We start from the raw sequence: 23750 nt of genomic DNA on the forward strand, positions 1-23750 counted from the left end.
GATCCCCTGCGGGGGAGAACCAGGATGTTTTCCACCTATTCAATCTGCTCCGGCGCCCACCCAGCATCATATGAAGCTAGTACCTTGAGGAAACTTTGAGGGATAAAGGTAGCCACGAGCGTGGTGCTGATCACATCACCCCTACCTTCAGCCGTGATCAAGAAAGTGTGGGGCCCTAGCTCCACATCCGTATACACCTTCATGGAAAAGTGCAGGGGAGCACTTTACTTTTACTTCCTCAAAAAATCTCTTCCAACATATCAAACTGTCAAGAAAATACGTAGACTGTGTGACCTACAATTTAAAATAATAGTTTGAAAGCACAATGGAGTATTAAGTTTCAGTATATTTGGCAGATAAATGTTCTAAAACCAAAACGCGAATTTTGGGAAACGTAACACTAACAAGTCAAAAAAAAGATAATGCCAATTTTTGGTGCCATAATATATCGGTATCTGTCACGTGAGATTGATTGATTTTAATTTTTTTGGGTGCGTCACCACTTATGGTCATGATGCACCCTTCAGTATATACGAGGAAAATTCCATTATATAAAATCCTTACCTTAAAATTAGAAAAGGGGTATGGAAAATATCTTTCCCAAAATAACTTTCAAAATATCAAACTCTCACGAAGAGGCGTGAGCAAAAATAAAAAATGAGAAAATACACCAATTTGAAAAAAATAAAAAAATATCAACGTACCTACCAATTAGGCATAAATGAAACAAGAATATCAGTTGTAATTTATTGAATTAGTAACAGTGAGTCCTAACCTAATTTTCGGCATAATCAACAACACCGTTATTCTGGCATTTGTGGTAGCATGGCACTAAATTTTATATGCCCATGGTATATGTGTCTGACAGCAAAGACTGGAACTATCTACCACAGTGTAGCTGTCAAATCCTTGCCCTGCCAGAAACCTCTTCAGTTAAACAAAGAGATGAAAGTCGGTACATGCAAAGCAGGGCTGTACAGGGAGTGGTCCTAGATCTCTCACCTGAAGTGATGCACAGGGCTGTATGGGGTTGTGCACATTCGATTGGCCTTCTGTGAATTGTCTGCACCATCGTCTGACCATACTATCACTCACGATGTCCGATCTGCACACCTCACACGATTGCTGGTGGCACTGTGCCAAATTCTGAGCGTGCAATGTAGGCTACATCGCAGTCTGTGGGAGACTGTATGAGAGCTGCAATCTTTAATCTAGAACTGTCCTAAAATGGGTGCATTGCAACTGTACCAGATTACAGCTACATGCCACTTCTTCCTGTGTGCATGTGTGTGTGTGTGTGTCGCTCTCCGACCACTAGTGCTGCGTATAGGCACCATTGGAGCTTTTTTCAGGATGCCCCTCTTATATGACCTTTCAGAAGCTTTTATTATTAGTGTGTTCCTGTTTTAATGTGTGGTTAGCTAAATCAGGTACCTATACAGTGCAATTCTATAAATTCCTTGCATTAAATTTCTAATACCTACATACCCTTTTCGTCAGCATTAATGGTATAACTGCATGTTGTCAGTTTCACAGTACTTCACTTGGATATACTGTACTGAAGCAGAAATCCCATTGATAATGTAAGGAAGTATGACACTTTATTTTCTTCGATTCAATTGTTTCGTTTATATGCAAGAGTGAAGTTGTTTGCTTTACAGAGAAGAGAGAAGTAGCTTTATGCATTGAAAAATGAGTCCGCACTCATGGTTCTTGCAAGCAGAGGGTTCCAAACCTCAGTGGAAATATCAACATATAATACCGAGAATGGATAAGGAGACTGATAAATTACAAATTGTATTTCTTAATCATTCACTCTTCACTCTTATCTCATTTAGTCGTAACTTTAAAAATAATCAAGTATTTTATTTTAAACTTGCTGCGTATGACAAAATTCCGTAATCCTTCCCTAGCTTCTGAATTGTAATAATTTTCCAAATTCACTATTTTGCAGTTTGAATTCAAATCATAGAGAATAGAGAAATTAAGTCAATTTCATAGAAGATAATATTGGTACTTAACAAAACCATACGTGGATCTGTATGAGTTTATTATTTCTATTTGCAAAAACGTCGATTTAGTTTAGTTTGTAATTGTCAGGGAAAAATGTAAATTTTGTCCTGGAAAACCTGGAAAAGTTAGAGAATTTCATTTCTGTTTGTTTGTAGCCACCCTGTAATAATGTCATTATTATTATTGGTATGTTTATCCTGGTACTTGCCCCCTCCCCCCAAGGAAAAGTTCGTGGTTGCGCCTCTGGTGTATGTGTGTGGGTGTTGAGAAGCGGTAATACGCAAGGTTGAAATAGAGAAAACATGTGCTTGTGGCCTTGATTTTTTTTTAAATTTGCCTTCAAAACCAGGAATTATACTTGAATTGTATCATGGTCGTAGAGTAGTCAGCCTGTTCCAGCTAAGTTGCCACTAACATGAGAACTTGTGGCATGTGAGAAATACCGTGCGTCCATTTCGATCTGCAGCCGAGAGATCGGGAGAAACGTGGCGGGCGGCGCTGACGGAGGTGCCGACATTTGCGGCCTGTAATGCCCGCATATTTTTATGGACATATGCAGACATTTATATAAATATTGCAAAACTAGCACTAACCTGTGTTATAAGAGTTGTTCAAAGTGATGTCCACCTACATTCACACATTCCTGGCATCGTTTGATGAAATTTTGATTCACACGCAAAAGTTCTTCTTCCGTAATTCTTCCTAGTTCTGCCCTTATATTGTCTTTTAGTTCGTCGATGCTATGAGGGTTATTTCGGTAGACTCTATTTTTCAAGGTTCCCCACAAATAATAGTCACATACGGTAAGATCTGGCGAACGTGAAGGCCATAAACCTCTTGAAATTATTCTGTCATCAAACACCTCCCTTATAGCGTCCAAAGAATCAGCGGCGGTATGGGCTGTGGCCGCATCTTGTTGAAAATACCCATATTGTCTCTCATTATCTGATAACAACTGAAAAAACGGCGCGAGTATTTGTGTGCGGTACCTCTCTGAATTTATTGTGTCTTCAAAAAATATAGGCCCTATTATTCTTTTGGCACTTACAGCACACCACACACCAATTTTTGCATCGTGTAACGGAACTTCGTGTATTATTCGGGGATTTTCAGTGCTCCAGTATCTATTGTTCTGTGAACAAACATGACCACGCAAGTTTAAACCATGCCTCATCCGAAAAAATTATTAACTGTGGATCAACAATACCATCTACAATATTCTGCAAAACCCAATTACAGAAATTTACTCTACTTACGTTGTCAGGGGGCCGTAATTCTTGCACTATAGAAACTTTGTACGGTTTTAATTTTAGTAGCTTAGTGGCTGTATGTGCTGATGATTTTGATACGCCCATCTCCTGTGAAACACGGCGTAGAGGTTTGTTTGGAAAACGTTCTAACGCTGCACCAATTTCATCGAGTTTTGCTTCGGTTAGAATCCGTCGTTTTTGCTTAGGTGTTTTAAAATTTAACGATCCAGTTTCTCGTAATTTAAGGACAAGACGTCTAACCGTATCTCTATGTGGAGGTGAAACGCCTGGGAATTTCTGTACAAATTGCCTACACACGTCTCGACACGAGTCAGTTTTCACGTAAGTGTCATACATAAAAATTCTTTGTTCTAACGTGAACCTTGCGGCTGGCATTCCAATCGTCTGACTGACACAACACACATACACACTGCAATAACACAAACAAGTAACGGCAAGTAACCATGAATAACACTCTTACGCACAGTACGAAATTAACACGCTCTTGGTTTACATCTGCCTGCCACTATATTCACAGCTCTGTAGTCGCGAAGGAACAAAAAACTTGAGCTAGGAGATTTCGGATTGCAAGGAAGCTCACGAACACCATTAGCTTTTAACGGTTCGTCTGCAGCGTAATCTTGATACAGTGTTGCACATTCGAAACCTCCAAACGATCCCCATCGACACAAAACTCTTTCAAGGATATAAACTTAAGCAGGATGTTACTGGTCAAAACTATGATTAAAATGTTTTACAGAGTATTATCTGTGGCTCTTAATATAATTTCTAAAGCATATTTATTTGTGTATATAAGGGTGGAACTTGGAAGAATTACAGAAGAACTTTTGCGTGTTATAACACAGGTTAGTGCTCGTTTTGCAAGATGTCCACAAAAATAAGCGGGCATTACAGGCCTCAAATGTCGGCATCTCCGTCAGCGCCGCCCGCCACGTTTCTCCCGATCTCTCGGCTGCAGATCGAAATGGACGCACTGTAGTTATAGTGGACAGCAAACTGTAGTGCACTGATAATAATAGTGCCCTGATCGGAGGAAACTTTTCACATCTATAATATTGCATTTCTATGGGATTCTGCCATAATGCAAATTTGATGATGCAGAAGGGAGAGCATTATCAATATTTAGCCCGCTTTTCTTTCATCTGTGAACTGAGTGGAAGGTCTTCAAAAATGTGTCTTGTGGAGTAGAAGATGGTACAAGACCAATTGATAGAAAAGATCCCACAGCTGGAAAACTCATGATCATTAATTCAATTAAGGAACTTGCATGTACTATCAGGCTAGTTAACTATATATGAAAAAGGATATTCGTGAGAATGTACGTTAATTATTATACAGGATAATTGGTTAAGAATTTATGAATTGTGAGCTTGTATGGATTAGGCTGTGTTTTACGTAATCAATGTACTATCAAATTTAGATTACCATTAAGTTGTTTATCATTTGATTTTTGCTAATAAATTTAATAATAAAGTCACATTTAAATTGCTCATACTCGTTGATGTCATTTAATGATTAGTTTATAAGGTTGGTCACCCTGAAAATATCCTTTAACACTAGAAGGGCTAATCAAAAATATAGCACTGACGTAACATAATTGCTTGCCTAGGGGATGATTCTTATCGAGTTCTTGATCTTAATGGTTTCTACCAGCTTTTTGTGTAAAAGTTACTTTCAGCTTCAGTTGTGGGATACAGTTAAAAATTTTGCTTTCTGCACTGTATGAGTGTGCTTTATTTATAACAGTTTCTTCCAAATTGCAGGAATTGGACATCCCACGTGTCGTGGCACATATCCGGCAGCAGAGAATGCTGATGGTTCAAACAATAGCTCAGTACAGATTTGTGTACAGCCTGTTAATATATTATCTGAAGCATTCTCGTTTAATTTGAACTGCAAGTTCAAAGAGGTGCAAATAAAAAGGTAAGAGAAAATTTTCATGTATGGTAACACTTCGTAAAGATATTAATTAAAGTTTAACTGTTCTTTGTTTTTATATATTTGATATTGCTGTAACTAGAAAATTTCCTTGTTGCAGGTTCTGGGTCCAGATACTCAGAGTGATAGTTCATGTAGTGGCATGGGTACATCTTAATGTTCTATTTATAATATTCTGCATAATTTTCGTACCTGGATTGACTAATTCACATTCAATGGCTTTTCACTTGAAACCCTGCTCTACGTCGGATCTCAAGGTCCTCCTCAGCGTACAGTGGAACCCCGATTTTACGTTCCCTGATTTTACATTTTCCTGCATTATACATTCGATCTTGATATTCCCAATGTAGCAAAATGTTATAATATTTTCCTGCATTTTAAGTTTTTTTTCAGCGTGGTCCCCTGAAAAACATAAAATCGAGATTCCACTGTATTTGCTACTACCACCAAAGATCTACAGTGGTGTCTGCTCCTTTTGTGCTTGTCGCCACATGCCCCCTACTTGTTGCTACTTCATTCAGCATGATGATGTGCTCCCAGCACAGCAACAGCTGCCTATTGCCACGTCACTTCAGTGCTGTCCATTTCCAGGGCTGTTTGTTTTGGCGGTTGTGTAGTTATGCTCTTCTTGAAGGATTCCAACTTCCATGACCACTACCCTGCTGTCTTCACCAAGCAACACCTTTCATGGCGTATGCGTGAGTGTCGATTTAGGTGCCTCAGCCTGGTGGAAGGTATCCAGAAGTCCTTTCTGGCTGGTACTCCATGTTGCACAATAGAAAGAAAAAGTAATAATGAAAGTGATGTAGTAATAGTCAATGGAGAATACTTTGAGGAAACCAGCTTCCATGGTGGAGTGGTCACCATAATGTGCTTCTAAGCCAGAGTTTCGAGGTTTGAACTGTGGGTAGGGAATGGGCCTATCTTGTGTTTGTACCGTCATTCATCCTCATTGTTGAAGTCTTTCAAAAATGACATGCAACACTTTCGTGAAGTCTAAATATCCTGGAAATTATAAAAATGGAGAATTTTCTTTATTTTTGCAACAATACTATGGAGAAATTGATTTTATGATTAAATGACTATCTCATGTGAAATCATGAATATTATAAAATAAATCTGGCAGATTGCTGTGGCATATCCCCATTGGAATTTACATATTAAAATTTATAAATATTCAGAACTACAGTACTCTCAGTTGTTGCAATTTTTTTTCAAGTATTGGTATTGGTGTTAGTAGGAATCAGAGAATTTGTATTGGTGCTGGTTCAAAGTAATATCGGCTCACCCTAAAAGTGATGTTAAAAAAAAAAGATTGCCAAACTTATGTTCTAGTTGTCAGAAATAGATTTTTTTGGACATTAGAATTAGTTATAATAAAACTATTACTTCTCCAATACAGAATGAATGCATATACAATTGATATGATTGTAGTTGTTAGAGACTTAGAATAAAATAATTTCAAGTGCATGCTTTATTAACTTTTTTTTTTAATAAAGTGCATTTGAATTATTATAATAATATTTGGCATTTTTTTTATTTTCAGCTTTAAGAATCATTTTGAGAAGTGTGTGCCTAAAACTGTGCCTATTATAGTTTTGTGGACAATCAATGTCGTCACTAACTTCTAAGTTGACATACTGTATAGTATAAGTTGACATACTGTATAGTAATTTTTATAAGATATTGAAGCAACTAACTAGTCCGTAACGTTAAGTATTTTAGTGAAGAAAAAAGTGCCTGAGTGTGAATGTTGTCTCTGTAAGTGCACTATGCATAGAGGTTATGTTCAGAAATAAGTTATAATTTGCCATTGAATGAATTGTTTGTTGTATTTTTAGTTTACGACCCAGAAAGTATAGAATGTATTATAATTTGGGAAAATTGCAAGTGATTTTTTTTCAGCATTCAATGCAAGAGTTATTGTTTATCGTTTGTTGGTTTAGTCCAAGGAATTGTGTATGGATCTTATTTATGTGTTTGCAACTATGCTGCTAAACTGACTACTGGGCATATTCTCTGAACATGCCATGTTTTGTTAAATGTAAATGAAGTTATGTTAAGATCTTATCGTGATATCACTTAAAAATGGTAATTATTGCAAGGAAATGTTTGTGCATGTTCAACAATACAGCTTAATATTTCTTTCCTACATATGAAATAACAAAATAACAAGAATTTAATAAAATATGCCTTCTTCCATGTTTTTTTCTTTCAATTGTTCACATTTTGCACTCAAAGTAATGTGAATGTTAACGTTCTCAGTTACACCAATCTGAATTAGCATCTTATGTATTTTGTTACTGTGAACATACGGAATGTAGTATGTTCCATGCTTTTATATATTGGCACTAGGGCTGCACCTGTACTGATGCTTCACATTGTACTAGTTTAAACTTTCAAACTATTTACAAATCTCAATATATAAGTGTTCCATTACAACCAAACCATATTTATCTATCAAGAGTTTTTGATTTAAATTGCTGATAGGTTATAAATATAAGATAGTGTTAAAAGAGCTGTAATTTAAAATCCTTTCTGCCTTAAATACCAGAAGTAGTGAAAAACACACATCTTATTTTGTCTTTTGTGGTTATCAGAAGGACTTTCTTTTATGGGATTAATCCTATTAACAAGTAGTCCTTGACAGTGAAATCATATATATCAGATGTTCATTATGAAAGCAAATACTATCAGGCAATTTTCTCTAGAAGTAACCAGTTTGAAGGATGTTGAAATACAATTGAAGTTTGATGCATGAACAGAACGCTCACAAACCAAGGATTTTAAAATTCTAGATGTAAATTGATAACCTTTCTTTTATTGTTTCAGAATTCATTATAATATCTCCTATAATTTTAGTTTGATTTCATGTTTTGTGCTGTTTTAGCCATGGAACACACACCTAGCATGAATGAACAAATCCAAATGTAGAAGGGGAAGTTAGAAATGTGTGCAGAACTATGTTGTGGGTTTCAGCTCAGTATTTCGTTTGTGTATGTTTGTTGTTTATTATGTTTGCTCTTTACTATCCATCACTGTGCTTCAAACTTCATGTTCTGTCAGCAGCAGAGGATTTAATTTTCATAAATTAAATTATCCAAATTCTGAGGATATCCAACAATGAAATCCATGCAAGAAAGGGTTAATAATGAAAAAGGACAAATATTGTTGCAAAATTAACTAAAAATTGTGTATTTTCATAATTTACAATGTACTGGTATCCACAAATGTACATGCACTGACTGGACAAGTCTAGTGGCAAAATAGGGGTGGAATGGAGGAGGGAAACAGGTTACATGAAAAACATCTGCTGCTGAAGTTGCATTGAAATTTCACACATAGTAATGTCACTGGAAAATTATGTTAAGAGGGGAGTTAAGAGTTGGAAAGCCATCACAAACATAGCAAAGTGGTGGATAATAAACAAACAACTGAACACATACAAACAATGTAATAATAATAAACCCGTGATGCAACAGCCTGCGAGGGTCCGGGCCTACCTACTGACTGCCAGCCTCACTGCTACCTGCTGAGGTAGGAGATCATCCAATCAGTTATGGGGTAACGTGGTCAGCACGTCATCGTATGTTTCCGTGACCAAGTTACTCTACTCATTCATAGCTCCCCAATTTCCTCACGATGATGAGTGGCCACCAGTTATATACACAGGCTGAAATCTCAGAAGGTAAGTTGTTTCTCTTCCTGCAGGAGACTTGAACGTGCATATGTCCTGTAGCCGAAGCTCAAAACATGTCTTAGACCGCACAGCCATGGTGCAGGACACATACAAACGAAGTACTGATCTGAAAACTACATCATGTTTCTATTTCTACCTACTCTCCCTATTGCATGCAGATTCATGCTCTCGAGGTAATATCGTCTTTCACAATCAAACAGTACATTAGTTTCAGTATTGGATCAGCCATATTGTTTTCTATTAGATATGCAATCAACATGAAAATTCCTGAGTGATCTACTAGAAATTATAAACAGATCTGATGTTCACAGATCTCTGGTGAAACTAGACATTTTTTAGACAATTATTAAATATATTTCACTTTTTATTAAGTAATATCATATCTTCCACAATGTCAATACTCAAAACAAGAGAAAGATCTATGTTTGTATGCTTGCAGCTATTACCTGATGCCTTTGCTTTTTGTTATCATACTAATAGATATGTACTCAAATGGAATGAATTTATATGCAGCAATTACTGTGTATTATTGCAGGGGAGATAATGTTGGTGTTTGTGTGTGAGTGTGAATGGGAAGTTATGTTTAGGGTGTTTATGTATTTGCATTCTATCAATAACCATACAACTGAGGAAATTGTGCTTATACAATAACATAGGCATGAACAATCATTTGCAAAGGGTAACAGTAGGTAAATTGTCCATTGCTATTTTTGTTATTTTTTCTCTGTGTTTCTGTGTTTATTGAGAGAATGGGATTGACTTGTTCCGGAGCAAAGTCTGTCCTCTGCTTGTTTGTGCTTTTTGTGTTGATTCTTGAACCTCACGTCGTGGAAAACAGAATGATAGACAATTTGCTTACTATTAATATTTGTTGTTGACTGTACCAGTGTGTGAATAATTGCCTAAAAATATATTTGTATATTTAATACTGCACTGCCAGCATTTCAAGCAGTTTTTTCACCTGTGTTTTAGAGTTTTACACAATTTTTGTAAACAAATTTTTAAAACTGGAAAATTCACTGTTCCTGTATTGCTTCAATTGTTGTTGTGAAAGTCAAATTTTGCTTCTAGTTGGGATGATGTGAAAAATGGAATAGCTTTCCGAAAAGTGCTCTTAGGTGCCCTCTATTGGCAGTGTATATAAACTGTTGGAACTGTTTGGTAGTAACACCCTTGAGTTTTGATGTTATAGGAAAAGTACTCACTAATTCATATTTCTGTAACAGTATGTGATATTGACCTTGTGCGACAGTGATGCACATTAGAATTTTTTGGAGGACAAAAAAATGTCTATTACATGTTTATCAGGTGTATAAAAAACACTTTGATATTTTTTTTACTCATTTTTATTCTTTGATGAAGAGGTGATAAAAATATTGTCATTGCCTTAGCTTAGTCATATACAGGGGGTGTACTATTTAGAAATTACAGGCTTGGCCATGACTTGAACCTGTCATTGTTCTACCAGCTGCACTACTAAACAAGAAACCTTGCAAGATCTCTAGACTCCAGAAAGATATTGGCCAATATCATTGATTAAATTTGAACCTATATTTTCTAATACCTATACTTCTGGTATCAGCTGATACCAATACATAGTTATCAGCTCAGCCTCACCTCCACATTATTATTTAGTAGGAAAATGCAAGCAATACAATGCAGGCAAATCACTCTTATTTTCAGACAGCTGCAAGAAGCCACCTTGTTAAGTATTACATTACACTCACAACTCCAGAGGTTCTGAGCTTGAGTCACACCCATGACATTACAGTGGGTTCATATTTTATCTAATCCTCATTGTCGCCATTATCCTAAAGAGGCAGAAAATGATTTCAGATAACCAACAGCAGGAATTAAGATTGAAAAGAAGAGAGAAAAGAGTAAATGAATCTGTGATGTTCTTCTTTTGCCAGTAACCTTGTGCATATATTCTTAATAGATTTTGATGAAAAATTGTACCTGAGGTTTTGTTCCTCTTAATTGTCACCTAAGAAATAACATGTGCAAAATTATGCTAAAAAGGCAGGTATAGGAAGCTTTGGTGCACTTGCGCATACCTACGAGCACCACAAGCTCTCCACCGAAATACAAATACACCTAAAGGCCTCCTGCCTCACTCACTCTCTCCCGGCATTGCCAGTGTGTGTGTGTGTAATGAAATGGTGTGTGGATTGCTTTAAAATACAGTAATCTGTAACATTTTCAGCAGTATTATTATTTTTTTTTTTTGTTTTACAAATCTAAAAGTTTTTCACATAATTTGAAATCTTCAATGAAGCATATACTACAATCTTTGTTTTTTACTTATTCTTCTGCTGGCCTCTGTGGCAGTGGTTAGCACAACATGCTACGATGCAGGAATCCCAGGTTTGAATCCCAACCTGGCCATGAGTGCTCTTTGTGACTGTCCCTTCATCAATTTCATCATATCATCACTCTTTCTCATCTTCGCAATTAGCCAAAAGTGAAAGAAAAGTTAAGTAATATAAACCAACTCAATCAGTCAATCAATTACTTCTTTTTTTCCTCTAAATTACTGCCTCAGTGAGCACAAAGAAACAGATGTTGACGGAAGAAGCACAGGTAACTTGAGCAGGACAGTGTGAGACAAAATCTCCAATTTTGTAAAATTTCCAGAGCTAAACTTGATAACATTTCAGCATATTTTTTGCATCTCAGGAAAAAAAAATCCACTCCAGAAGATACAGTTTATGTCAAGTAAATGAACTTGGGACTTTTGTATTTGTAGTGCATTGCACTAACCACTCCACTTGGAAATTAACACTGCTTTACCCCTCACTACATCTTTAGGACACCCTAAGAAAACAAGGAACAATTACTGAGGTAAATAATGCAAACATTATTTTGCAAGTTTGAATAGTTAAGTGCCTTATTTTTTCCCTAATTTTAGTATAGAAAATTTTCTTGCTCCTAAAAATTCAAGTTGTCCAACCACAGTACTGTTGGATATGCAGAATATGGGTAATTTTCCAGTGTGTATGTGTAAAATTGTGTAACTTCATGTCAGCTTCCCTATATTTAATGCGCAAGTCTCTGGCAATGTCCTCCTCTCTGTTCCTCGTCCAATGATACTGCAACTCTGCTTGCTTTGAATTCCACATGTGCAATACCTAGAAGAATGCTCTTTCACAAATCAGACCAATTGCCCAGGCCTGAATTAGAGAAACTAGTAAAAATATTATTCATGCATATTCTGAAACTCCTAATGAGGTCAACTGGGAACTTCTGTCTCTCCAACCATTGTCATTTGTGGGATCATTTGCTGTTTTTTTGTTTTTTTTATGTAAACTTTGTACATGCTGATCATTGAGAGATCTGTTATTTTGGATGAAATAATGTGCACTGTAGCGTAAGGTTCAACCGATATCCATACTTGATCTTTGCTTTTACCAATTTTGATGCAATACTGTTTTTAATACATGAAAGTTCCGCAGCCTTCCCTATGCATTCTAATTACTAGGGTTGTTCAGGATTAAGGAAAAGATCCTATCCTGATCCCGGATAGGGGTTTTTTGTTGGGGGGAGGGGGATTTGAAACAGTTGGGAAATTTCAAATGATCATGTTTTAAAAGTGCTTAATTATCAATGTTTTCTGTACTACAAGAGTCACAAAGTTTTTGAAAATGGCAATTTTCATTCCATAAATGGGAAAAGCAATCACTTAGGAAGATATAGTGTATGGAATTGAGAGATTTTAAGTGTCAGATGAACATTTCCTGTCCTGAATGGCAAACAAAAATTTCCCATCCCACATGTTTCTAGTAATGATATGGAGTGTGAAATGTGCACTATCATTGAAAGTACTAGTGCTAGTAATTGTAGGAGTAACTTGTTGACTTGTGAAATATTTAAAATATATAACCCTTCAGGAACATGTGCCTCCTGTTGCTAGTAACATGAAAGAAAATATAAACAAAAAACTGACACTTTTGCATGTTGTGTTTTGTTGAAATTTATGAAATCAGTATTTTATGAAAGTATTTTGTATGCAATTTTTAGATTGTGAATTTTTTTTCACTACTCACGTAATTATAATGAATTTGTGCTTTAAGCAAATGTGTTGATCTGCATACTTGTACATTTGTTTTTATTTTGTAAACTTTTATTTATGGGCATAGTGTAAAGAGTAAAAAATATGCATGTTTATTTGAAAAGAAAATAATAAGTGAGAACACTTTGCAAGTTGTAATTTTCAAAATTATATTTATTAAATGCTACTACTATATAATTTCAAAATTTGGAGAAAGTTGTATACACAACATCAAGGTCTTTTCTTTAAAAAATTAATAATATATTATTATCATTAATCGTAAGTCCAAATTGTGTAAAGAAGTGGATTGTGTTATTGAAAATGGCAGCTCTTTTATTATAAATAAATCTAAGAAACTTCAGAACACATCTCTTGTAATTTGAGGAGACTTGGTTGCAATGTAATACTCATATTGAATCATTTGTAATTATTCTGTAGTATTAATATACTCAAAGGGAGTTCTTGTTTTGTGTACCATGTTTTCTGTTTCTTGAAATATGAAAGTATTCTGAACTACCAGAGTGAGTCAAGAGTTCGTTCGTTTTTGCACATGGACATTGAGACTGGAGACACAAGCATGACATAGGACTTATTCAGCAAAGTATAGGTCATTCTGTTGTATGGTCTTCTGCCAACGTTCTCAGAGAGCTGATTTGGCTGGTTTCGAGGCCATAAACTTGCGCACCCCTGTTTCCACAGCATCCAATGTGTCGAACTGATATCCTTGCAGGAAATGCACGAAGGGCGAAACAAATGATAATCGGATGGCGTGAGATCAGGGCTGTACGGAGGATGAGGCAACACTTCAATTCCCTCCAAGTCATGCAGTTTCTGGGTAACAATTTGTGACCGGTGACATGGGGAGTTATCAAGCTGCAACAAGGCTCTCTCCTGAGGCATCAATGTTGGGTACTTCTGGAGCATAGCATTATGGACCCACTGCAGTTGTACAGTGTAAAGGTTCTCATTGACAAGACGACCGTCTGGTACGAGTTCCCAGAACACTGGACCATCAATATTCCACCATATGCACAACATGACGTATTCAAACCGTCCCCTTTGAACAAGTGGCGTTGCTGTTTGTCGTAGAAAGATGCATTTTTCGTCACTTGTGACAATTCGACACCAAAACCTGTCGTCCTGTGGATGTTGAAGCAATTGTTGACAGATGGAGACTCGTCGTTCAGCCTGTTATGGTGTTAACTCACAACTCTCGAGGCCATCGAGAGACAAAACCCATTTGGTGAAGAGAGTGAACCACAGCATTTTGGGACGATTCAACCTGTCATGCCAGTTGCCATGTACCGACGCTTGCATTGGCTGTCATGTGCTGTAGCAGGGCATCGGCATACATGGCATTCAGTCTCCCACATTGGGGCTTGTCTTCCACACTCATGTCTTTAGATGAGAACCGCTTGAACTATTTCTGTGCTGTCTTAATGTTCACTGTGCCCTCACCTTCCACCACACAAATTTCCCTTGCAGCACTTGCAGCTTTCACTACTTTTTCCAATAATGTCGTAACAAGATACGCACGGCCAATCTGTCAACCTCCATGATGGACCCGGTAGAGGCGCATAGTGGTTCGGATCCCACTTTAAGCTGTAGGTCCAGTCCCGAATAGCCTTACTGTGCATAAAGTGGACTTAAAACACCAACTCAATCAATCAATTCATGATGGACCGCCGTAATTGCACTGTGCCTTGTTGAAATGCATTGTGCCTGTGTGAATGTATGTACCAAGTGGCGTGCACGCCACGTGCCCACCACAAGGTGCTCGCTTGGCTTTCCAGGCTTCTTCTCCGGCTTCACTGTTTCCCATGTGAAAAACGAACAAACTTTTGACTCAACCTGGTAATTCAAATTACTTCAGCTTTTGAGTTCAAATTAGTATAAGCTCAATGCTAATCTAATTGTAAGTGAATTCTCTCTGAAATCAGTTGAGAATTTTTGTGAAATACATTCATGTTGCAGAATTTGTTTCCAAGATGAAATTTAAACCTACAATTAAAATGCATAATTGTTCATGCAATTGTTATTGAACATTTAATTTTCTATTAAATTATTTTTCAAGTTTGAATCAGTATTTTTGTAAGCATTGTAGCAGTGATAAGATAATCTGTTTAAAAGGTGCTTTCACCGGTGTGTGACCGTTTGCTGGATGTGGGTGAGTGGAATGGAAAATTTCCAAAATATGTGGCTGGTATATGATGGATGGGTATAAGTTGCAGTTGGTCACCGAGTAGCTACGTTGACACTGCCGCAATGGTAGCATTCCCTAAACCCTTTATTTCCTGACATATTTCTGCCATTTTTGATCCCATCATCCACAAAACAGTGAAGGCACTTTTTTCTGTCCAATGCCTGTTGCCATCTTCTCCCATTGTCTGGCTACACTGCAAAACAATGCCATCGTTTGTTCTCCAGTGATCCTGCAACCAGGCCACAAGATATAGAAACTTTCATTTTGGGAGGTAAATGTTCCCTCTTTACTTCCATTTTTTATTTATCTGCCCTTTTGGCTCTTTTCCTTTCTTTTTCATGTACGTATGTAGTAGTAACATGAATATAATTAATGGAAGTACAGTACTGATTTATGCCTACAGTGCCAAGAAATTCATTGTAATCTGTTATGATTGTACAACTAGGGTTATTACAATGTTGTTTTGTTAATTTTTGAAGCACAGTTACAAATAGAAGTTAACTGGATTTACTGTTTTTAAACTCTGTGCTTTATTTTTACCTGTGTGAATTGCCTCGGTGATACAAAAGCATTAGCATAGAATTTTCGAGGCACAGGTTTGAATACTGGACGTACCACAGTTTAAAATTTTACAATTGAGGATATATGAATTCATTGAATTATGTACAAAGGCACGAAGTGTGAATCTCAACCATTTTTTTAAAAAAATATATGTATATATATATTTTGAAGAAGATTTCAGTGCCATGAAAATGTAAAAATATATGAAAATTCTGTTTTTCTGTAACAAATACAGATAGCTCTCATATTAGTGCAACATGAACAAAATCAGGGACCTCCCCGATGGTGCAGTGGTAGTGTTGCCGCCTTGTAATCAAGGGATCCTGGGTTCGATACCTGGTGAAGGAATATAGTGGTTCGGATCCCACTTTAAACTGTAGGTCCAGTCCCGATTAGCCTTTCTGTGCAAAAAGTGGACTTAAACAACAATTCAATCAATAAATTAACAAAATCAATGGTATAAAACACACACAAAAGTGTTTCAAATATTGTTGTTTCTTGAATAAAATGGCTTTCTACTTATCTACATATATAATTTCAGGAATTGCATGCTCTTCCATTTATGGCAACATGAGATGCCAATTTTGATTTTGCATGGTATCATCATGTTTTCCATTTTAGAAATAAAAAACCTCAAATTGCAAACCATAGAAAAATTAAATTCAGAAATTCTCTGACTGTACCGTACAGTTTCTGATAAATTCTAAGTAACTAACTAACTCTTTAACCTTCTTAACCCTAGAAAGCTAACATGTATGAAAAGTTTCGTTAAAGCCAACGTATCGTAAAATTTACAAGGCGGTAAAAAACTATGACAACCAATAGGTTTTTAAAAAATTGAATTTTAATGAACATGACTTGTTAGAATACCTTGACAAACATTTTGGTTATAAAAAGAACTGTTTTAAAGTTCATCAGTGCAGTGCACACAGCATTTTCCCCGATGCTCCCCCACAGATCGGCTTGTTGCAGCGGCAGCAGTACAATGACGTCATCCTCCTTTTTGCCGATGGACAAATACCGCAGATTGAGCGTGGCTGGTTTTGTGGATTCATTTTTGGGGCTTATAAATAATTTGAACTTTAATTCAATCAAAACATAACAACACTCACTAAAAACTTCACAAACTATACAGAATAATGAAAAAAATTAAAAGTTCACAAAAAAGGTTTCCAGCAAAAATCCAGGCGGAGAAGCTGACGTGTCTTAATACCTACGAGCACGTTCTGAAAACAACTACGAGCGGCCGGTTGACAACTGAGTCTGCCATAAACTGATACAAAAGGCATCGTGGTGGGCGGAACTGAGCCGACGAGTTCATTGCCCACCAGCTAAGTGGTGTATGGTGAAATATGGTCATCTTGGATCATAGGTTTTATGATACGTTAGCTTTCTAGGGTTAAACTCGAAGTTTTATGGCTGCAGCAGTACAAGCCTTCCATTTGCCCCTATCCTGAGCAAGGTCTATCCACTCTTTTCCATCCTTACCAATTTCCTTTATGTCCATCTAAACGTTATCTCTTCATCTTGGCCTTACTACAGGTCTCTTACTATCAGGTTTCTCAACAAGAATCTTGTAAGCTCTTCTTTCCTCTCCCATTCGTGCCACATGACCTGCTCACCTAAGTCTTCTTGATTTAATCATTCTAATAATAACTGGAGATGAATACAAATTATGTAGTTCTAAATTATGTAACCTTCTCCACTCACCTGTCTCCTCATTCATTTTAGATCCAAATATTTTCTAAGGATTTTATTTTCAAATACTCTTAATTTATGTCACTTTCTGATAAGTTCAGGTGTCTAAATATCAAAATCCAGCATACTGATCACATGTAATTTGCAATCTTGTAACAGGTAATTTTAACAAAGACTTATCCATAGACTTGAGGAGCATTTTGTATTCTTTCCCTTTTTTTTTTATAAGGTGAAACTTAGTTACACTTACACCCAAGTATGGCTTCCATGCAATCCTTTTCTTTAACCTTTAAACTGCCAGGCAGGTTTGCCGAATGTAACCCCTGATTTGCCGAGGTTTTTCCACGCGATTTTTAAATGTTTACACTTATTTCGGAAAAATGTTATAACTCATAGACTATTGGACCAATCTGCTTCTGGTAAGTTGTGTTTTGAAGCTAAGACACCAGTGCATGCAGAATGCCAAAGTGAAAAGATGGGTGTCGTGGGCCGTGTCCCCAAATTTCCATGAAAAAATCAAAAAAATCTGGACTTCGCCCCATCTTTCCCCACTCCTATGGGAAAAGGATGCAAACTTTAGCTTTCTTTTCATAGTATGGACCTTTCGTAATGAAATGAAAGTTGTTTCATGTTCCTAGCTGGCACACAAATTGTAATATGAGCCAATATGTTGAAGTCTGCATGCACAGCTCGAAAAACAAGGTTAACAAGGACTCGAACACTTGACCTGGGCATGTTGAAAGGGGGGGGGGGGGTTCTCAAAACCTGTTAAGTGTTTCCACCGCAATATATCAAGGTGCAAATAGCATGGGAATTTTACCTAATTCTGGGTTCAATACCCGATGGAGGCACATAGTGCTTCGGATCCCACTTTAAACTGTAGGTCCAGTCCCGATTAGCTTATCTGTGTATAAAGTGCACTTAAAACAACAAAGCAATCAATCAATACATTTTCTTTTAACTGAAAACCATCCACATTTTCATAACGAGGGCTGGTTTTTCATGTACTAATGCCAAGGAATTTGAGCAATGCTCTTTTATCATGACACAGGTGCAGATTTTTGCATATTTGCCTTCTTTAATTTCTTTGTAGTAAATCGTAGTCTTCGGTGTTTATTTTTTTTATGTTGTTTGAATACTGATGATATATTTTTTTATAGTGTCTATAAATGCCAATTTTGCACAATTTTGTCTAGAAATTGCCTTATGACGTGTTTCTTTTGCTTACTCTTGCTTCCTTTCATTACTCTGGCTCTCTCAACACTATACTATAGAATATACTCTCTTGTTTTGTGTGTCCCTTATAAAATTTCATCTAACCATCCATTGTCAGAAAAATAACACAAAACTGCAATAGAATACTAACAATTCAAGTCTGTAAGTGTGCAAATGATTAAGAAGACTAACAAACCCATGTTCACTGCCTATTTTAGTGCCTTCTTTATTTTTCAGTTCATTTTGATGCCTATTTGCCTGCCTATTTTTACAAGGTTTTAATGCCTGTAAATCTGTACCATACTCATGGCAACATGATGTCATTAACAATGTAAATTTCCTGCAGATTTTAGAATATTTTGACTTTTCCAAAATTTCCAGGTCTTTGGAAACACCTGTATGTATGCATTCTCTGCAGTCCAGTTTGTTAGGCTATGACATCATTTGAAATGGGGAGATGTAAAAATTCAAATGTGTTTCCAAAAAAATGTATTTAAAGTATGTCCAGTATTATGAAAACAGAGTCCCGTAGAAACAAAGTGAGTGTTCATTTATTATTGTTACATAAGTAGAACATGGAGATAGTATAATTTGCTTGGTCATTGAGGGTCTTTTGTGCTGTAACAACTTGTTCACATCAAATATCTTATAAAGTTTAATTGACTATTTGCTGGTAAAATTGGTAACAGTCTCTGTAACAAATATTTTATTTATTCTCTTTGTATGTCAATTCAGTGATATTTTGCAATGTACTCTGCTTTTTACACTTCTTTTCCATATTGAATTCCCACAGTAATTGGAAAATTAATTTGATAAAAACCTTGGTTCCTGAATGTACATGAATGAATGATGAATAGCTAGTTATAAAACTAAATTTCTCGATCTAAAGTTCATTATTAGTGCATTTGTACTGGCATAATGAGAGCAATCTTTTGAAATCTGTTAGCAAAAGCAATATTGTAAATTTTAAGCTCGAACATTATTACAATATTAGCAATTGGTAACACAATGTCTATTTTCCAATACTAATGAAGTCATTGTAGTAGTATTGTTTTAATTTTGTATTTTTGTTGTTCTGTTTGGTATCTTTTAAACAAAACAAATGAAAGTTTGTTTTTAAATATTGTGCATTGAGTAACTTCAGTAATATGTATTTTTAACACGTGTTGTTTATAAAGCAAGTGGAATTTACAAAAGAAAAGTGCAAAAATATTTTGTTTAATTTTTTGTTGAATTGTCAGTTTGTACTAATTGGAAACAAATTGTACATAGAAGGAATGCAATTCTAAGTATGAATTACATTAATAATTTTTTCATCTGTAATTTTTTCTTTCTTCACCATTCAAGGCATGCCTTAAGTGAAATCGTTAACATTTTACAGGTATAGAACATGTACAGGACGATAGATAAGTCCAGTTTCTTGATATAATCTCCTTGGAGAGAATTTTTCTAGTTTCACCAGTGTGACGACCATTTTAAGCCCTCCTGGAACTATTTTGCGGAAGTGGGAATTGTATTGCACTTACTCCTGGACAGCTGCTAGCAGTTTCTGATAGCTGCAAAATGACATTCGTGCAGGGATTTATTTCATGGTCCCAAACACATGATTAGCAGGGCCATGTCAGGAGAGTACGGCAGATGTTGCACCTGGAATCTCAACTCGGTGATGGTTGTTTCCCAGTTTGTGTCCGTGCACTTAAGCACTTCTGAGTAGTTCTTTGAGCATGTGATGGTAGTTTTCAATGAATGGGAATGATGCCTTGTGTGTCCCAAAATATCATAACCATGCACGTGCCATTTCATTGATATGGTTGACTGCAAGCAACTGTCCAGGCATGGGTGTGATATACCTAGGATTCCAGGAGGGCTTTGAAAAGCAGCCATGCCAGTTGTGCAAATACATGTGACTCCAGGTAAATACAAGGGGAGAGTGAAAAGTTTTGAGCCTCACATGAAAGGAGTGATGCTAGGTAGTTAAAAGTTTGGAGGATGTAAGGTTTGAGATTTAGAACACTCTGTGCGAACTTTTATGAAATTCACATGTTTTGTTCTATTTTTTGTCAGGTTGAAAATGAATGAAATTTCAGAGAAGAGAGTGGCCGACAGGGACTTGATTCAGTACCTCTTTGTTGGCAAGGCCTCACTGCACAAGCTGCTTTGGTCGAGTGTGGCTTCACCGCACTTCCCCATCCACCTTATTCCCCATTCCCCTGACTTGCCCCCATCAGATTTTCATCTTTTCCCGGCTTTGAAGAATTCATTCGAGGACGTCACTTCCACATGGACGAAGGTAATCATTCAGTGGTGCGAGACTCAGGACAAATCATTCTACCAGATGACTGTAAACAAATTGCATCACAGAATACATAAGTGCATTGATCTTGGGGGTGATTATGGAGATTATGTGATGATGTAGAAAAATCATAATGACAAACTGTAACTCAAACACCCCTTTCCTGTGAGGCTCAAAACTTTTCACTCTCCCCTTGTATATCCACTGACCTGTAAATGTCCTGTATCTGTAATAAAAAAGTAAAGTGTACGTCAATATAATATAACCCAATGGTTGGTAAGGATGATGCACAGAAGAGACCAGTGCATAATACCACTACATTGTTACTCTTCTTACAAATCAAATGCATTTTCATGGACCCAGTGTTTCTAAATTCTTAAATATGTAATGTCTTTCCTTTATTTTGTTTCCTGTTGAAAATTATAGACCATATAAACTCCAACAATAATCCTGCCAGTTATTTGTAGCATGCTATGACTGGCAAAGATTTTGGTTTGAGCTTGTTTTCAAGTCCACTTTATGCACAGAAATACTTATTGGGGCAATGGGCCATTGCATTTAACCTGCATTAGGCTTAATGTTTTAAATTTGCATTCTTGAGCTTCCTGATGAAGTCTGATCATGTTGATCGAAACTTTCAAGGCAGTAAGTACTCTAAATTTTGTATTTTTTAAAAAAATATTACTAAAGTCAAATGTACGGGTCTGGTGCAGGGCACACCCAGCTTCCACCAAATGCCACATGTGCATTAACCACTAACCATTAACGTAACCACATATACATTATTAGACCTAAGTGGAATTGTTAGGTTAGGAGGGCCAGGTTTAGAGCTCTTAGCATTTAGTTTTGGTATTTGGTGCAAGCTGGGTGTCCCCAGCTCCAGACCTCAAGTGTACGCATTTCAACTGTGCCAGTCATTACTGGCACTTAAAGATACGAGGGCAATTCGGAAAAAAACCTCCGTTTGGTTATCAATGACAGACACTCGTAGATACAGAACTTTTATTATACACATTAGAAAAGTACAACATTACATTACTTTTCGACATAATCACCATTCAAATTGAGGCACTTGTCATAACGTTTTACAAGGTTTGAAATTCCTTCTGCAAAAAAAATTCTCGCCTGGGAATGAAGCCACTCTCGAACAGTACCGTGAAGCGCATTGTCATTGTCGAAGCGTTGCGACACCACTGTTTCATGTGCCTGAAGAGCAATTGTGTGACTCTGTTAGTGTTGTGGACACGGGTGTCATTAGCTGGAACAATGTTGTATGTATTTGCTCGGCGCCAAATCTGGGCTATAGGGGGGATGATCCAAAACATCCCAACGGAACTGCTCCAAAAGTTCTTGTGTGTGTCCAGCGGTGTGCGGGCGAGCATTATCGTGAACCAACACCACACCGGAAGTCGTCATCCTCCGACGCTTGTCAATTTCATTGCTTACTACAGCTGGGCGCCCACTTCTTGCCGCATCATGCACGTCAGTTCGTCCATCTTTAAACATACGACCATTCACGTATGACACCTTCACTCATCACGTTTGGTCCGTAAACATTGCACAGTTCGCGATGAATCGCAGCTGCCGAAAGTTTTTTCGCACACAGAAATCGTATTACTGCATGAACTTCACATTTGGCGGGATTTTCTATTGTAGCGTTCATTTTCAATTGTTGTAGCGGACGAGTCAACTGCAACACAACCATCTCCTTTCACTTCTCACTGCCTGCTGAACTACTGCACACAGCGCGACAAGATTGACGTCGTTATCCCGGGCTATTTCACGCACATGCGCAAACGGAGGTTTTTTTCCGAATTGCCCTCGTATTTACGCCAGGTTTTCTGCATTATAAAGCCTCAAAGACTGGCAACACTAGCAAGGAAAAATTTTGTCAAAGGGAACATGGGCCTAAATATTGGCAATACATTTAATTTGCACTGAAATTGTAGACCCCGGTGCAAGAACCAGACAGCTCCAAATTATAAATGTTTTCAGGAGACACGAAAAACTGAATAAAAGAATAAAATGTCGAAGACGTAAGGGGTATTGACGTGCAATAGCTAGAAGCAACAGTAACATACATAATGAAGTGTGCGGTCTCGATAGCAACTGCTGCATGCCACCGAGTGACCGAACACTGAACTATAGCCGCTGCAAGAACCAGACTGCTCCAGGAACTGTCTGCGATGATGCGCCGGCAGAAACATGCCAGACAACTCCTTTTCCATTCCTACTACACAACAAATCTGTGGTGCTGTCTGATTCTTGCACCAGCAAATAGAGCATTTTTTTCATGATAGATTACAGCAAAAAAACAAGTTTGGCCAAAAATGGAGCTGTCTGGTTCTTGCATCGGGGTCTTCAATTGGACTTTTGAAGTGAAAAATATTATCCACCTGGCAACACTGACATTGTATGCCAGTTGGTCAAAGTGAGCCATAAATATGGCCACTAGACATTCTGATTTTGTCAAAACTGACAAGTGGGCTTTTTGTGCAAGTTTCCTCGGACTTTCTGGTGGAGATTGTTCCACATGAGCATCCCATTTGGAACCAACAACACATGACTAAAATTCTTGCCATTTCTCCGAAACAACTCTTGATTTTTCCATTTCCGTTTTGCATTTCAATGCAATATAAACACTGCTACATTAACAGGAAACATGAAAAATAACATTTCAAAGTTAGTTTGATTTTGTTTTAACTATTCTCACACATGAAACCAGGCAGAAATGCAACCCAAAAGAAAATTTTGCTTCCAAACTTCTCTGATGTGTCCAAAGAGGATTTTGTTCATCTTTTTGTTGC

At 37.0% G+C, this 23750-nt stretch overlaps 1 protein-coding gene across 1 annotated transcript in view; it reads left to right on the plus strand.

Annotated features, from left to right (window-relative positions):
• Positions 1–19920, plus strand: part of Pez (protein tyrosine phosphatase non-receptor pez) — a 150221-nt gene extending 130301 nt beyond the window's left edge. The window contains exons 20-21 of the mRNA XM_083118730.1: positions 5048–5207; positions 6769–19920. Coding sequence (XP_082974856.1) covers positions 5048–5176 — 129 coding nt within the window. The 3' untranslated portion in view covers positions 5177–5207; positions 6769–19920. The remainder of the gene's footprint in view (positions 1–5047; positions 5208–6768) is intronic.
• The last annotated feature ends 3830 nt before the right edge of the window (positions 19921–23750 follow it).

Source organism: Lepisma saccharinum, chromosome 3 (assembly GCF_977018435.1).
Source record: "Lepisma saccharinum chromosome 3, izLepSacc3.1, whole genome shotgun sequence".
Lineage (NCBI taxonomy): Eukaryota > Metazoa > Arthropoda > Insecta > Zygentoma > Lepismatidae > Lepisma > Lepisma saccharinum.